The sequence below is a fragment of the Ornithorhynchus anatinus genome, chromosome 18 (assembly GCF_004115215.2).
Source record: "Ornithorhynchus anatinus isolate Pmale09 chromosome 18, mOrnAna1.pri.v4, whole genome shotgun sequence".
Lineage (NCBI taxonomy): Eukaryota > Metazoa > Chordata > Mammalia > Monotremata > Ornithorhynchidae > Ornithorhynchus > Ornithorhynchus anatinus.
Genome location: NC_041745.1, coordinates 11,811,812 through 11,830,106, shown reverse-complemented (window position 1 = coordinate 11,830,106; position 18,295 = coordinate 11,811,812). Strand labels below are relative to the sequence as shown.

General features: G+C 42.8%; 1 protein-coding gene across 5 annotated transcripts in view; it reads right to left on the bottom strand.

Annotated features, from left to right (window-relative positions):
* Positions 1-18,295, bottom strand: part of CFAP47 (cilia and flagella associated protein 47) — a 262,759-nt gene that overhangs the window by 180,017 nt on the left and 64,447 nt on the right. For all 5 annotated transcript variants that reach the window (XM_029046522.2, XM_016227348.3, XM_029046519.2 and 2 more), the window contains exons 28-32: positions 15,836-15,970; positions 12,728-12,980; positions 11,655-11,867; positions 7,233-7,314; positions 566-697 (exon numbers count right to left, since the gene is read on the bottom strand). In XM_029046522.2, the coding sequence (XP_028902355.1) occupies positions 566-697; positions 7,233-7,314; positions 11,655-11,867; positions 12,728-12,980; positions 15,836-15,970 (815 nt within the window). The remainder of the gene's footprint in view (positions 1-565; positions 698-7,232; positions 7,315-11,654; positions 11,868-12,727; positions 12,981-15,835; positions 15,971-18,295) is intronic.

The window sequence follows — 18,295 nt, the reverse complement described above, 5'->3', positions numbered from 1 at the left end:
TATCAAACTCTGTACTAGGCACTGGGACAGATGTAATACAATCAGAGCTGACGGTCCTTTTCCAAATGATGTTCATAGTCTAAGAAGAAGAAACAACAGAAATTGAATCCCCATTTTATGCATATCAATCTTTGCCTCCCTCTCTAGGCTGTAAGCTCGTTATGGGCAGGGAATGTTTCTGCTAATTCTGCTGTATTGTACTCTCCCAAATGCTTAGTACGGTGCTCGGCACACAGAAAACGCTGTGTAAATATCATCGATTGAACGACTGAGTCAGAAACAGGTGAGACGAGAATACACCCCCGAGTAGGCTAGCTTGAGAGGAACAAAGAGTATGAGCTGCGATTCAGTGGATGAAGAGAGTGAGATAATGGCTTAGCCACGGTGTGATGAGCTCCATTTTATGGACTGCATGATCAAGGAGAAGTAAGAGAAGCAGGAGCAGGAAGAGGAGAGTGGTTAAAGTGAGCATGGTTTTATAGCAAATTCCTCATTCTTATAATGAGAAGAAAGGGGTCGGGGAGTAACGGGGGGTCCCGATCCTCGGCCCTAAACAGAAATTTACCTTGTATGTCTGAAGTAACACATCTGTCCAAACACGTTTGCTCAGGGTCTCAAATTCCCCATCATCTACCACAAAATAATACTTTTGCTCAGGTATATGAGCACTTTTCTCCGATTCTGTAGTTCCGTCACCCTTGAAAAGACAAAAGTGAAAATGATGAAGGTATTTTTTCGGCACTTAACGATTTTGCAAACATGGAACTAAGAGCTGGGGGCAGATACATGATCATCAGATCAGATTTTTGCTTCCCCAGATGAGGCTCACTAAGGGGGTGGGAGAACAGCCATTTAAACCACAGTTTACAATTAATCCATCAGTCAATGGAATTGATTGTGCATTTACTGTAAGCAGATCAGTCAGTTAAACAATTGCATTTACTAAGTGCTCACTGTGTGCAGAGCATTTTACTAAGCGCTTGAGAGAACACAACAGATTTGGTAGCCGTGTTCGCTGCTCAGAGTGAGTTTACAGTCTGGGCGGGGAGAGGGGCACACGTTCATATAAAGGAATAAATTACAGATACGTACATCAGTACTGTGGGGGTGGGGTGGATATCAAGTACTTCAAAGATGCAGGTCCAAGTGCACAGGTGATGCAGAAGGGGGATGGAGTAGGGGAAAATTGGGTTTAGTCAGTGAAGGCTTCTTGGAGAAAATGTGATTTTAATAAGGCTTTGAACGTGGGGAGAGTGGTATTCTGGTGAATATGAAGGGGAAGGGAGTTCCAGGCCATTGAGGATCAGCAGTGAGACACATAGGGACAAGGTACAGTGAGTAAGTTGGTGTTAGAGAAACGAAGCACGTGGGATGGGTTATAGTAGGAAATCGGGGAGGCAAAGCAGGATTGAGTGTTTTAAAACTGATGGTAGGGAGCTTTTGTTTGATGCAGAGAGGGATGGGCAACCACTGAATTAATTAAGGTATTTGTTAAGTGCTTACTATGTGCCAAGGACTGGGGCAGATACGAGGTTATCAGTCTGGACACAGTCCCTGTCCCACATAAGGACTCAGTCTTATATCTCCATTTTACAGATGCAATAACTAAGGCACAGAGAAGTGAGTTGCCCAAACTCAGCACAGAGGGGCGGAGCCAGCATTAGAACCCAAGTCCTCTGACTCTCATACTTGTGCTCTTTCCACTAGACCACACTGCTGCAGGTTCTTAAGGAGTGGGGAAATGCGGACTGAATTTTTTTTTAAGAAAAATGATCCAGGCAGCCTAGTGAAGTCATTACAAGAGTGAGGATTTGTCGAGAAGATCATTGGTGAGTTTAGAGAGGACAATTTCCACAGACTGAAAGCCAGATGGGGGGAGGTAGAAACCAGATTGGAGGGAGACAAGGAGAGAATCGGAGGGGAGGAAGTGGAAGACAGCGGGTGGACACAATTCACTGAAGGAGTTTGGAGAGAAATGGTAGGAGGAAGATGGGGTGTTAACCGGAGACAAATTATAAATCAGAAAACTGAGGCACAGGGAAGCTGTGACTTGCCCAGAATCACAGACCTGGAATTAGAGCCCGGGTTCCCTCACTCTCAGATCTGAGTTCTTTCCACTGCAATTACTAAATACATCATCAGATCAATCAATAAATAGTATTCAGTGAATGCCTTTTGTAGAGCGAACATTATTCTAAGTGATTGGAAGAACAGAACATCAGGAAAGGACATTCTCTCTGCCTTCAAGGAGCTCTTAATCTAATTGCAGAGACCGATATATCACATTCATTTACAAAGAATGGGAACGGAAAAATTTTATAATACCAACAGAATGGAAAGAATAACGTAAGTAGAACAAATGGATCTCTCTCCCTGAGCTAGTCTGTGGATTTAAGAGGGATGTTGCTTTACTGAGACCTAGAAGTTGTGTTGTACTCTCCCAGGCGCTCAGTAGAATGGTCTACAGTGAGTGCTCAATAAATGCCATTGATGTTGTTGATACAATGATGTGCACAGAATAAGCACTCAGTAAATACTGCTGATTGTTTGAGGGTGGAAAGGAACTGAGTCAATGATTTTACTGAGCGCTTAAGAGTTACTACTGTGTGACAGCTCCTTACTAAGCACTTGGGGAGTACACTACAATAGAGTTGGTTGATAAGACCCCTGCCCACAAGGAGCAGACAGTCTAGAAGGGAAAACAGATATTAAAATAAATTACAGATGGGGGAATGAGAAGAGTATAAAGATGCGTACATAAGTGCTTCAGGGCTGGAGGTGGAGTAAATATCAACTGCTTAAAGGGTTCAGATCCAGTTGTCTTGGTTGCCGCAGAAGGGAGGGTAAAGAGGGAAAACGAGGGCTTGCTCTGGGAAGGCCTCTCGGATGAGATGTGACCTTAAGGGTTTTAAAGGAGGGGAGGGTGGTGGTCCGTCAGATACGACGGGGGAGGGAGGTGTTAGGACAGAAGGAGGATGCGGGCGAGGTTGTCCACGGGAAGACAGAAGAGTTTGAGGAATCGGTGAGTTGGCTTGTAGCAGGAGGCCGGTGAGGAAAGGTAATAGGGGGAGTTGGAGAAGGGGACATTTTCAGAAGGGCTCCAAGGAGGTAGATAAAGCTGCGGTTTGGCAGATTTGGGGCAGCAAGGAGTCCCAAGCCAAGAGATGGGAACGAGGAAGAGATTGGAGGCATGAGAGTCCAGGGCAAGTTAAGGTTATGTTACTACGAAAGAAGCGAAGAATGCGAACTGGGGAGTAGCAGGTGAGGAGGGAGGCTATGTAAGGAGTTTGCTGCTGAAGAGTCTTAAAGCTTCAACATATTTTAAGCATCACTCTTCTGTACCTCTCGCTGCTTCTATATAGAGATGGCAACGGCCTTCTGTTTCCAGATTTTAGAAGTGCAGCCGGCTTTGGCGAGGAAAATCCAAGATCTGTCTGAAACTAGTCACGCGAACCCCTGAACTGAGTGGGGAGGGAAAGGAGGAAAACTCCCACTTTCAGAGAAACTTCTCAGAGGGACACCGCTCCCCCAAGCCCCACTTCCAACTCCAGCAAGTGCCCGCCAATGAGTGATTTCACTACACAATTTTAAATATGTTTGAATTTAGCCCAGGACGGTTTCTGCAAAATCGTTATCATTCTTGTGCGCGTCTGGCCTTCGCAAGCCACGAGAGTTAACCGAGAAACCGGAGAAAATATCTTCTGAAAAACTAAGGCCTGTTTTTCCGAGGAAACCAAAGGGAGAGCATTTAGGCAAGGAGCCTCTCATATTGCTCTGGGCTACACTGCCACCAAATGGCAATCTATCTACTGCCATAAAGGGAGTAAAAAGGTTTTCCCCTGTCTTCAATTTAAAAGAGTTCCTAAATATTCCCTTGCCAAAGTGTTGCAATAAAAATATTTGCTACAAATCCGTCCTTGTTCAAGATTGGCGAAGGACAGGATTATTTCACGGTGCATCTTGTACTTGCATTCTGAAAACTGACTCGAAAGACCGCAGACTAAAAAGCCATTAGGCTGCCAACTATTTGGGAACAGGGAATGCGCCTTCTTTTATTGTATGTTCCTAGGTTGTTACTTCCATGCTCAGTAAAGGGTGTTTCTGATGATGATGATGCCATAACTGCAATATTTTTTAGTCTTTTTTTGGTTAGTAATCAATCGTTGGTATTTACTGAGTGCTTATTATGTGCAGAGCACTGCGCTAAGAACCGGAGAGTACGATGCAGAGTTAGACACGTTCCCTGCCCACAGTGAGCTTGCAGTCTTGAGGGGGAGACGGATATTAACGTAAGTAATTTATAATATGTAATTTAAACATTTATTCATAAGTTACGTGGTGTTGAGGGTGGGGTGAATATCACGTGCCAAGGTAATTGAACTAAGTGCAAAGATGACGTGGATGGGAGAAGAAGTCGGGGACAAGAGGGTTTAATTGGGGAAGGCCTCTTGGAGGGGAGGAGAGGCTTTGAAGGTGGGGAGGGTGGTCTGGCATGTATGGAGGGGGAGGGAGTTCCAGGCTGGGGGAAGACGTGGGAAAGGGGTCAGCGGCGAGATAGACGAGAACGGGGCACAGTGAGTAAGCTGGAGCTCGAGGAGCGGAGTGTGCGGGCTGGGCTGGAGTAGGAGATCACTGAGGTGAGGTAGGATGGGGCGAGCTGAATGAGGGCTTTAAAGCCGACGGTAAGAAGTTTCTGTGTGATACGGGGTTGGATAGGCTGCCATTGGAGGTTCTTGAGGAGTGTGGAGACGTGGAACAATTTTTATTTTTTTTTTAGAAAAATGATCTCTGCAGCAGGGTGAAGTGTGGACTGGAGTGGGGAGAGACAGGAGGCAGGAAGGTCAAAGAGGAGGCAGATGCAGTAGGTGGGGAGACGATAAGTGCCTGGTTCAGCACGGCAGAAGTCTGAATGGAGAGGAAAGGGCAAATTTTAGCAGTGCTGTGAAGGTAGAAATGACGGGATATGGTGACGGATTGAATACGTAAGGATAAGTCAAAGGAGGAAAAACCTGGTTCAATTCTATCTCAAATCAACAAAATCTCTACTTGAATTAGCACTGCAAAATGTCTTCTATGAATGAGAATTTGAGAAAGGTAACTAGATTCTTAAAGCCTGTATCTACATTCCTGACAGAAAAACCACATCGACGTCAGAGTACGCATGAACAAGATGTCAACAAAAAAGAGCAAAATCCAGGCATTCCTAGACTTTTGAGTGACATAACATTTCTAAATTTACACCATTTGAGCCTGACGCCATATTGGTTTGGGTGTCAGGAGACAAAGAGCAAGGACCTTGAAAGAAGAGGACCTGGGTTCTAATCCCAGCCCTGCTACCTGTCTGCTGTATAACCTCCGGCAAGTCACTTGACAACTCGGTGCCGCAGTTTCCCCATCTGTAAAATGGGGATTCGATACCTGTTATCCCTCCCTCTTAGATCAGACACAGCCCCTGGTCCACATGGGACTCACAGTCTGATTGTATCTTGTCTTCCCCGGCACTTAGCAGAGTACTTCGTAAGTGCTTTACAAATCACACATTTATTATCGTTAGTATTTTATCTTCAACTTTACAATACTTGCTTCTTTTGTGGCACTAGCTCTGGGGGCCCTGTCACGGGAGAGGAGAGGTGGCTAGGCTGTACAGGAGCTGAGGGAAAATGGAGCAACAATTTAAAAATCACCATGAGGAGAGAAAAGAAGAGAAAGTTCAAAGACGACTTGAGGCAGAAGGGGAGAGGCTGAGGGGCGGAGAGTCAGGGGGAGGTTCTCTGATCCCCAGGTGGAGTTGCGCAGGAGGTGTAGTAATGATGATATTTCTGGTATTTGTTAAGCGCTTAATGTGTGCCAGGCTCTGTACTAAGCGCTAGGGTGGATACAAGCAAATCGGGTTGGACACAGCCCCCGTCCCAGCTGGGGCCCACAGTCTGAATCCCCATTTCACAAATTCATCTGCAGTGAAAGTCGGTGGAATCTAAGCGCTGGGATAGATACAAACTAACCAGGTTGGACACAGTCCCTGTCCCACATGGGGCTCACAGTCTAGGCGTAGTGGATGGGAGTCAGAAGGTCATGGGTTCTAATTCCGGCCCCATCTGTCTGCTGTGTGACCTTGGGTAAGTCACTTCACTTCTCTGTGCCTTAATTAAGACATCTATAAAATGGGGATTGAGAGCGTGAGCCCCACAGGGGACAAGGACTGTGTCCAATCCGATTTTCTTCTATCCACCCCAGTGTTTAGTACTGTGTTCGGTACATAGTAAGTGCTTAACAAATACCATAATCATCATTATTATTAATCCCCAGTGTACAGATGAGGTAACTGAGGTTCAGAGAAGTGGAGTGACTTACCCAAGGTCACACAGCAGATAAATTGGATGAGCTGGGATTAGAGCCCAGGTCCTTTGATTCTCAGGCCCATGCTCTATCCACTAGACAATGCTGCTACTCTTGTTTCATATAATTATATCAGTCATCTACAGCTATTGAGCTCACGGTTCTGGGTAATTTTGGTAAAAATATGGTAATTGACCTTGTTAGAAATCAGTCCCCCATTTATAACTTTGTTACAGTGAGAAAATCGGTTCTGACTTTGTTTCAGTTGAAGACACAGTTTTCAGGAGCCACTTGTGTCATAAATCCAAGAATAGCCTGTATATTCCTAGAAGAGATAATCGTCTTTAAAGATTAGAGGATAATACAGTTTTTCCATTCTTTTAGTCATCAACTGAAGCAGTGTGACTTAGTGAAAAGAGCATGAGCCTGGGGGGTCTGAGGACCGGGTTTCTAATCCCGCCTTCACCACTTGTCTGTTGTGCGACCTTGGGCAAGTCCCTCCTCCTCTCTGTGCCTCAGTTACCTCATCTGCAAAATGGGGTCTAAGGCTGTGAGCGCCATGGGAGACGTGAACTGTGTCCAACCTGATTAGCTTGTATCTACCTCAGAGAATAGTGCCCGGGACACAGTAAGTGCTTAAACACCATTAAAATAAATCACAAAAACCTCCCTCTCACTGATTATTCTCCATCCCTTATTTTTAATTCCCCACATCCCTTTAATTCCCTGGTTTTCTTCACAGAAACTGAAACAGGGAAGCAGTTCATTCACATCACTCCTAATTTTCGAGATTTTTTTTTTTCCCCATATAAATTTCTCCTGCTCACCACCTCAGGAGGGGGTAATTTTTCCACAGCAACAATCTATTTTTCTACAACAGCGATAATTCCACTTACTCTCAGTCCAACCCACTTCTTGTAATCTTCTGGTTCAAACAGAAATTCAGGTAAAACGTAAGGGAGAAATGCTCCTTGGACTCTAAAACCAAATGAGACATGTAAATATCAACAGCACCAAGATTTATAAAGAAAAATGACTTTTACTAAAAACTTAAACTAAAACTTTCACTAAAGTTGTCTGTCGCTTGGACCTCATATTTTTAAAGGACACTGTTGCTTTTGGAAAAACTTTCCTTCTATAGGAATCGTGTAAATATTTATCAGAAAAGTAGAGTCGACCTTTTAAAATTGTTAATCTAGAGAAGGGAAAAAAGATAAAAAGTGAAAATTCATTCATTCAATCGCATTTCATAGCTGTGTGACCGTGGGCAAGGCACTTCTCTGGGCCTCAGTTCCCTCATCTGTAAAATGGGGATTGAGACTGCGAGCCCCACGTGGCACCGTGACTGTGTCCAACTTGATTTGCTTGTATTCACCCCAGTGCTTAGTGCCTGGCACACAGTAAGCACTTAAATTCCATCATCATTATTATACAAGCTAATCAGGTTGAGCGCGGTCCATGTCCCACTTTGGACTCATAACCATAATCCCTATTTTACAGAGGTAATTGAGGCACAGAGAAGTGACTTGCCCGAGGTCACACAGCAGACACTTTTCAGAGCTGGGATTAGAACCCAGGTCCTTCTGACTCCTTGGCCTGGGCTCTACCCTCCAGGCCACACTGCTTCTCTTTGACTCCTTGTGGGACTCCGTTACATTTTTCTCTCCCATGTGCTTAGTGCCGTGCTCTGCGCACAGTAAGTGCTCAATAAATATGATTGATTGATCAGGTTGTAATGTATATGCCCCAGTACTTCCTACACAGGAAGCAATTAACAGAGGCCATTATTACTGAATATTCAATCGTATTTATTGAGTGCTTACTGTGTGCAAAGCACTGCACTAAACACTTGGGAGAGTACAATATAACAACAAATAGACACATTCCCTGCCTTCCAGGAGCTCGTAGTCTACAGGGGAAGACAGACATTAATATAAATAAATAAATGAGTATATTGCTCCCTTTTTATTCCCACTGATATCCACAAGCTCACCCTGTTCCTTCTCAAGCCCACAGATGGCCAATATCTCTCACTTACCTCTTACCAAAGTGGTTTCCACACCTGAATATGCTAAATCCTTACAGACAATTTTCCCTATTGACTTCTTTCTGTTCATTTTCAACTACCGGTATGAATCCTCTTTGTTATATAATGATGTGTATATATGTATAATTCTATTCATTTATATTGATCCTGTTGATGACTTGATGACTGTCTACTTGTTTTGTTGTCTGTCTCCCCCCTTCTAGGCTGTGAGCCCGTTGTTGGGTAGGGATCGTCTCTACCCGTTGCCAAATCGTACTTTCCAAGCACTTAGGACAGTGTTCTGCACACACTAAGCGCTCAATAAATACGAGTGAATGAATGAATATACTAGCATCAAAAATAAAGTTCACGACCGCCTGCCGCTTAAGCGTATCGTCTCCATTTTGCTTAAAGATTTTATTTCACCAAACAAGGATTATTTTCTATTAATCTCTTGCGTGTCAAATTTTTCCAAGAGCACCCTTCGAGGCTATTCATTTCATTCTCCTGAGACTATGGATATCAGGATCAAAAATGTGAGCACATCTTGAATTAATGAACCAGTTTTATTAACCACTTTGGCATTTTCTAGACGTTAAGGATTTTTATCACACGCAATATGGCCTAAGAGGGCTATATTTGCGGCTAAAAGAACAAGTAAATCTGGGCAACCTGCCTTTAGTGCAGAAATTGCTGTTCCATACCACACACAAAACACCAAAACAGAAACCACTCATATCAACGTCAAAGCCACTGGGCCTACGGCCAATAATAATGTTATAATAATAGCACAACAATCAAAGTACTAAGGAACTTAATGATGCTTTCACCGAGTTTGGCTTTTCACCTGGAGCGTAGTCACCTTCCCCTCAAAGTTGTGAACCCTCTAAACTTGAGCTCACTGTGGGCAGGGAATGTATCTGTTTACTGTTGTATTGTTCTCTCCTAAGTGTTTAGAACAGTGCTTTGCACACAGTAAGCGCTCAGTAAATGCAACTGAATGAACTGAATGAACCACTGAAAACTGTGCAGCTGACAGCCTACCTATTTCAAGATCAATAATATTTAGTGAGTGCTATGTGCAGAGCACTGTACTAAGCACTTGGGAGAGTAGTAATAATAATAACAACAATAATAATAGTGATGGTATTTGTTAAGTGCTTACTACGTGCCAAGCACTGTTCTAAGCGCTGGGGTGGATACAAGGTCATCAGGTTGTCCCACGTGGGGCTCACAATCTTAACCCCCATTTTACAGATGAGGTAACTGAGGCCCAGAGAAGTTAAGTGACTTGCCCAAAGTCACACAGCTTATGTTAGAACCCATGACCTCTGACTCCCAAGCCCGGCGTTCCTTCCACTGAGCCACGCTGCTTCTTATAGTACAACAGAATTAGCAGACACTGCCTATCACCAAAACACTGCCTAATAAGCTTTTAAAGGTTTAAAAAAAAAAGGATCTGATGTTCTAAGTAAATTTGTTTTTTCCCTTAATGTGCAACCCCCATGGAACATAATTGATCAGACCTCTAAAAATTCTACTGTGCTTCTCATGAGAACATAAAACCTCCTCTTTCCTTCCTTGTTCAGAAGTATTTTCAGAGTACTTTTCATTTGAAACTAATTAGTGGTATGCTCATTTTTTTTTCCATGAATATCTGATTCCCTTTAAAGGGAAACTCCTGTCTGGTATGAGAGACGTCTCAAGTGCCGGCATATACACCAACGCCATGGGCAATGGGGGTACATCAACCCAATAGGATCGACACCAATAATAATAATAATGATGGCATTTGTTAAGCACTTCCTATGTGCCGAGCCCTGTTCTAAGCACCAGGATAAATACAAGGAAATCGGGTTGTCCCACGTGGGGCTCACAGTCTCAATCCCCATTTGGCAGACGAGGTCACTGAGGCACAGAGAAGTTAAGCGGCTTGCCCAAGGTCACACAGCGGACAAGCGGCGGCGGTGGGATTAGAACCCATGGCCTCTGAGTCCCAAGCCCAGGCTCTTGCCACTAGGCCACGCTGCTTCTCCGATGGGATGAAGCCACTAGCTTCATCTCTTTTGGGACAGGATGGACCATCGTGGCTGTTTATCTCTCCCCTCTCCTCTTCTCACTATTATACCTCGCTTGTTTTTATGGTATTTGTTAAATACCGTACTAAGCGCCTAGGGGAATGCAATACAACAGAATTAGCAGAGGCTTTCCCTGCCCAAATGAGCTTGCGGTCTAGAGGGGAGACCGACATTACGAGGAATAAAGAAGTCATTTATAATATATAATTTAAAGCTATGGACACAGTGCTATGGGGTTGGGGTGAATATCAAATGCTCAAAGGTCACTTGATATTTGCACCTGCACTAGACAATTGGTCCTTATTTCTTGTCCCCACCTGCTCCTAGCCTCTACTTTATTGGATGAGTGGAAAGTTTATGTGTGGGTTTGCCTGTCACCCACTTCCCTGTCCCTGAAGCAGTATGGCATAGTGGACAGAGCACGAACCTGGGAGTCACAGGGACATCGGTTCTGATCCCGCCTCCGCCGCTTGTCTACAATGTGAGACTGGGCAAGCCACTTTACTTCTCTGGGCCTCAGTGACCTCATCTGTAAAATGGGGATTGAGACTGTGAGCCCCACGAGGAACAGGGACTGTGTCCAACCCGATTCGCTTGCATCTACCCCGGAGCTTAGTAGAGTTCTTGCCACATAAACGCTCAACAAATACCATAATTATCATCTCTCGCTCTGTTTCTATATCGCAGTCTCCCTTTCTTTCATCGCCCTCCTCTGCTTCCCCACAATAGGAAGCTTTTTCCGGCTTTCTGGAAGGGATTTTCCCATTTTTAAGATCAGTAATGGAGTCTGTAAGGTGCCCTTGTACTAATACTTAAACACTAATTGATATCTGGAATTTATTTAGGGTCTGCCTCCCCCATTAGAATTTACGTTCCTTGAAGGCAGAAAGCTTGTCAATTCCCTCTATTCTACACACAGCAGATGCTCAATCAACATTTATCAATCATTATCGATTGAGGGGTCGATTGAGGTTCCTAGATAAATGGTCAAGGTCAGTGTTTAATTAATATTTCAATTGAAAAACCTACAAAAAAGAGGTTCCAATGGACAAAGCTTAGCTCTGTCTCTGTGGTGGACACAGTTTTTTACCCCAGGCACTGAAGGTAAATGATTCCCCAAAAGCCCCAAGGCTTCTGGAAAACACAGGTAAGCAGCCCCTTGGTTTTTGGGTCCTCTAATTCCGCATGTGATTTTCACGACATAATATTCTTACTTGAGAAAGGTGAGGAGGGTCCGGTGCTGGCAATGGAGTTGTCTCACTCGTTCGGTATCATCATAGGGTATCGATTGATTTGCTGAAATTCCCGGGAGCAACTGACCACTCAAATAGAGCAGCATGTCATAAATAGTTTTATTGTATTTGGCGAAGTTATCCTGCTTGTGACCCTTTTTGTCTGAGGAAGCGAACTGGAGTTTATACACATCGCTGAAAAAAGCAAAATGTTGAAAGATACTTTTATCTTACGCTTAAAGCCAGCCCTAATCTACTAACAGGAAGAGGGTTTCAGAAAGAGAGAGAGAGAATAATTGACAGCTTCAAGACAAGGGCAATAGAGATAGAGGGAATGGGGAAGGCAAGATGAGCAAAGATGTTGGGGGGAAAACCATAAGGAAGAGGTGAGAGATGGTGGTGTCTACAGAAAAAAGGAGGAATAAAACGTCACAGTTGGGTCCCTTGCCTTACCTAATTTTGAAAATATTTGACTTATTTTAAAAAGTCTCTTTTTAGTAGTATTAAATGGCCTTTCACGTATGTTGTAGTGCTTACAAATATTCACAAATTTGGCCCAAATTACCCTTATGTAAAGTGTTGATTTTATGTAACTAAAAACACTTGAATATATTGAAAAAGACTACCCTGACTTGCTAAAAAATTAATTACAACGCTCTTCAACAGAAAACATGAATCTACTTAAGGACTGCCTACTGACTTCTTTCAAATACTTGTTTGAAAGTCTTTATCGAAAAGTTTCTAAGTCATTGCAGAATTCCAGGAACATTGGCCACTTGTCTGCTATGTAATCTTGGACAAGTTACTTAACTTCTCTACGTCTCAGTTTCCTCATCTGTAGGCCCTATGAGGGAGACCAGCTGTGTCCGACCTGATTATCCTGAATTTACCCCAGTATATATTACTTGGATATTATTTTAACTTACATAGATTTTTGCCTATGAGATACATGAAATATCTGCAATGGACTCTCTGCAGACAGGGTTTGTGAACCCATATCGAGAACTATTAAGTGCTTAACAAATACAGGAAGAAAAAAATCATATTATTTTTACCTTCTCAGAGACTGTGGAATAGAAATAGGGTTAGGTCCCTTAGGCCAGCCAAAGAGGCTAAACCAGGTTTGAACTGCACTGACAACTTTTTGAAAGTAGATATATTCCTCCGTGTCCTCGTGAGGAAAAGAAAGCTGTCTTTGTTTCTCCGTTCTATCCGTTCTTGGACCTCGACCGTCTTCCTTACTGAGCCTTCTGCTTTCCACAACTCTGTCACTCATCTGAACATATTTACATGTTGTACTCTCGGCACCTAAAAGGTCATAGAGGATGGTTAATATATAGTTCTCTTCCTGTCTCTCCGGCCACTCATTCTCAAGTCTCCTCGGGGGGCTCCTCCTCTGCCTCACACCTAACTCTGGGCGCCCCTTAAGGTTCAATTCTGGATCCCCTTCTATTCTCCATCTACACCCACTCCCTTGGAGAACTCATTCACTCCCATGGCTTCAACTACCATCTCTACGCAGATGATTTCCAAATCCAGGCCTGGTCTCTCTCTTCGTAGCCTCACATTTCCTCCTGCCTTCAAGACATCTCTATTTGGATGCCCTGCCATCACCTCAAACTGAACATGTCCAAAATATCTTCCCACCCAAACCCTGTCCTTCCCGTCACTGGAGATGGCACCACCATCCTTCCTGTCTCACAAACCCGTAACCTTGGCATGATCCTTGACTCCTCTCTCACTCAACTCACATATTCAATCGATCACTTAATCCTGTTGGTTCAACTTTCACAATAATGCTAAAATTCACCCTTTCCTCCCCCATCCAAACAGATAACACATTACTCCAAGGACTTATTGAATCCCACCTTGATTACCGTATCAGCCTCCTTGCTGATCTCCCAGCCTCCTGTCTCTCCCTACTTCAGTCCATACTTCACTCTACTGCCCAGACCATTTTGCTACAAAGACGTTCAGTCCACGTTTCCCCGCTCCTCAAATACCTTCAGTGGTTGCCCACCCATCTCTGCATACAGCAACTCCTTACCATCAGCTTTAAAGCAATCCATCACTTTGCCCCTTCTTACCTCATCTCGCTACCTTCCTACTATAAACCCAGCTGACACACTTCCCTCCTCTAATGCCAACCTACTCACTCTATCTCGAGAGCTCATCTATATCACCTCGGACTTCCCGCCTACATATTGCTTCTGGCCTGGAATGCCCTCCCTCTTCATATATGACAATTACTCTTCCCACCTTCAAAACCTCATTAAAGGCACATCTCCTCCAAGAGGGCTTCCCTAAGCCTTCATTTCCTTTTCCCTTCTGCGTAGCCCTGACTTGCTCTCTTTATTCATCCCCCTTCTCAAGCCCTACAACACTATGAACATATGCATAAATTTATATTAATGACTGTCTAGACCATAAGCTTGCTGTGGGAAGGGATTATGTCTCTTATATTGTTATGCTGTGCTCTCGTAAGAACTTAGTACGGTGCTCTCCACATAGGAAGCATTCAATGAGATTGATTTTTTTCCCCATCTCTAAAAATATTTTTCATCTCCTGAGAGCAATTTTTAGCATACTTGAAAAGTGGTCAAGAGCAGAAAATTTGGCAGAAATAAAGCACTAAACATTTTTGAATTACAGTATTCGACTCAAAATAGTCCACCTAAAGCTGATTGAGTGATTCCAAATGTAGTTGAAGTGTCTGTCCGATTAGAAATGTTTTTGGATCTGCCCAGTCAAGCGTTTTCCAAAGTGGGGGGACCCAATTCATGACTTTAAAGGTGGCCCTTCAATTCAAATGTTTTCTGATTTTGTACACAGTTTCCGGTGCTGCTTTCTCTAGACTTGCTAGTAATAGCTTGCCAAATGTCACCCTTTTCTTATCAATTGCGAGTCACTAGCCGCCTGACCATTCCAAAAGTGTCCAGATTCGCCTGTTAGGCTTACGAGGCCTGAGCTCGTAGCCTAAGACTCTTGTAAACCTAAGACTTGTAGGCTTACAGGTCGACTGCTCAGCACGAAGAACTCAACGAGAGGCGACTGAAGAACTCCCCCAGATTCCCACCGGTGCCATCCCCGGATGACAATTTTCTTGAACCGCATTTGATTATATCCCAGGTCTGTCTGTGTCTTGTTATATCGACGCTGAATGCTATTTTTACTCCCAGAAAACAGGCGGGCCTAGCAGCTGGAGTGGGATTTAACCAGTAGATCAATAAGTCGTGTTTATCGAGCGCTTACCGTGTGCAGGGCACTGTACTAAGTGCTTGGGAGAGAATGACACAATATACCAGACCCATTCCCTGACTACAGGGAGCTTACAGTCTACAGGCAGCTCACCTTCCCCCTGCTCGAGAAGGACTGTTTTCTTGGTTAGAATGCATGAGCTACTAGGACACTGGTTCAAAATTTTAGAATAGCTTGTTTTCACTTGTAAACAATACAGTTAATTCATGGGTTGTTTTCTTTGTTAAAATGCACGTGCTATTAGGATTCTGGTTCAAAGTGCTTTATAGTATTTTGTTTTCACTTGGAGACAAAGCAGTTAATTCAAGGATTGCTTTCTTTGTTAAAACACATGTGTGATTTGGACACTGGTTCCAACAGTTTTGAAAGATTTTGTGTTCACTTGTTAACAATGTTGTTAATTCACAGGTTTTTCTGAGTTGAGAAGAATTGAGGATAGAAAGGGGAGGAACTCAATTCTGAAAGCCTTTTGCTCTACTGGCATAGAAATTATTACAAAGTATGCAGATGATTTAACAATGACTGGCAAAATTCCAATGATTCCTAAATCAATACCCATGCAATTACCTGCAAATCCTAGAGACCTCATTCATTCAAATGTACTTATTGAGGGCTTACTGTGTGCAGAGCACAATACAACAATAAACAAGACACTTCCCCTGCCCACAGTGAGCTTACAGTCTGGGGGTGGGCGTGGGGGAGACAGATATTAATATAAATAAATAAATAAATAAATAAATAAAATGAGAAAACGTACCTGTGTAAGAGTGCCTCAGCTTAAAGACGCAATTGGTGAAAGTTAAAAGCACATTAGAAAAATTACTATATTACTTAATATATTATTTGAGTATGATTTCATGGTGTATAGATTGGGCTTATAACACATGAGATGCATTCATAAATACCTGCAACGGACTCTTCGTAGACAGGGTTTTTAAGATCATATCGAGAACTAGCGGAAGTACTAGTAGAGACAGTCCTTGGTGTGTAAGACTGATGCAAAGCAGCCTCTTCCAGATTGAAAGATGCTCCATTCTGATCTGCGAAATGATAGAGAATAATAATAATGATAACAACAAGAATAGTGGCACTTGTTAAGTGCTTACTGTGTGTCAAGCACGGTACTAAAAAGCAGGGTAAAAGCAGCGTGGCTTTGTGGACAGAGCACAGGTCTGGGAATCAGAATACTCCATATCCATTAGGATATTACTATTACTACTTGATATCTAGTTTTCATGCTATTATTTTTCAGGGTGAATCTCATCTTCTTTCCTTTCTCTCCTCTCTAGCTCATCCATGTTCTCAATTGTTGGCAAATTTGAAAATTTAGAATCTAATCTAAATCTAATTATGGTACTGATTGGCTGCCTTTCTAATCATTATTAACCACGTTTGGAAAAAATGAGTTGAATGCCAATCTCCGCAGCACTTCCTTAAGTTCAATGCCTCATCTTGAAGCATTATTTTTCATTTTCTCTAGTTTGACTAACACTTTATAATCTCTCTGGAAACGCTCATATTCTAAATTTATATTATAGAGTATAAATACCCCCTCCTCCACAAATATGGACGGATACACATGCTCTACGATGAAAATTATTCTCTGATAATTTCCTCAGTTCATGTTTAATGGCTCTGTACCTTCAGAACATTTACAACTGATTTACATAATATTGCCTCTCCATAGATAAAATACGATAACCCCAAAGGCAACGACCAGGTTTTCATTTTTCCCTTCTAAGACGAATGGTTTGCTGCTGGTTTCTCTCTCTGATCTTTCATTGGTTATTATCCCCTTTCCATACATAAATATTATGAGGGATGCCGTGAGTTCATTGAAAAGCTTCCATTAAGACATTAAACTAGATAATACCTAGATTTTTATGTTTAAAAAAAATTAAAAAAAAAATTAGTTCCTGACCACATCCAGTTTCGAATCATCACAGAGTCATTTCCCTTCTTTAATTACTGATGCTTTTGCCTTGTGCCTAATTTTGTTTTCCCACCAGTGTAAGGCTTCAATCCCTTCCTACTTCCTCCTAAAGGTCTGCCTGGGGGACAAAATGAGAGAGTGTGGATGGTTCACTGCAACCCATCACTACTACTGCAAAAAATATAGCGCGTTCTCTAATGGCTGAAGCTCCACCTTAAACTAAACTATAAAAGCAGACCACCTTTCAATTTTAATATGCCCACCGTGGAACAGATTCCCTCAAAGACGCTCTCACACACAACTTATCCTATATATTAGTAGAAAGACTACGGGCCTGGGAGTCAGAGGACCTGAGTTCTACTCCTGACTCTGCCTTATGTCTACTGTGGGACCTCGGGTAAGTCGCTTCACTATTCTGTGCCTCAGTTACCCCACCTGTAAAATGAGAATTAAGTCCTACTCCTTCTGACCATAAGCTCCGTATGGCACAGGGACCGTGTCCAACCTGATTAAGTTGCACCTACCTCAGAGCTTAGAACAAGCGCTTGGCACATAATAAGCATTTAAGAAGTACCATAATACATATAACAGAAATCTATATGAAAGATACAAGCATGGTGTTTGGTGAATAACACCCAGAGAAGCCAGTCTCCCCCAACCACCACCAGCATCACGCACGACTACGTTTATTTTTACACACCCATCCCTTCAATGCTACAAACTCCTTTGTCACCGTGATCATTCTTTCCCAAATTACTCCTATCATTTATGATGGTATATCTACATTCTTTAAATTTGGACTAAAACTCAAATATTTATAAATGTCCATTCCTTAACAAACAAGAAGTTATTTATGCACTTTAAATACTGTTTTAATAACTTCTGAAGTGAGCCCTTGGATAGGGATTGTCTCCGTTACCAAACTGTACTTTCCAAGCGCTTAATGCAGTTTTCTGCACACAAATAAGCGCTCGATAAATACGATTGAAGTAATTTCAGATTTTCTGAAAGTGCTTTCACAATAAAGTATTTATAGCTTAGTTTTGGTTTTTTTTAATGGTATTTGTTAAGCAGTTACTATGTGCCAGGCATTTGTCTAAGTGCTGAGATATTAACAAGCTAATCAAGTTGGTCACAGTCCATTTCCCACATGAGGCTCGCAGTATCAATCCCTATTTTACTGATGAGGTAACTGAGGCCCACAGAAGTAAAGTGACTTGCCCAAGGTCACACCACAGACAAGAATTAGAACCCAGATCCTTCTGAAAGCCAGGCCCGTGCGCTAAGCACTATACCACGCCGCTTCTCCTGTTTCACCTGACCCTAACAGTGCATTCGATATGTTCAAATATATCTGAATAAACCAACACCACAAATATCACTTTTCAACTTACAGAATCATATTTAAAACGATTAATGAAATAACCAAGCG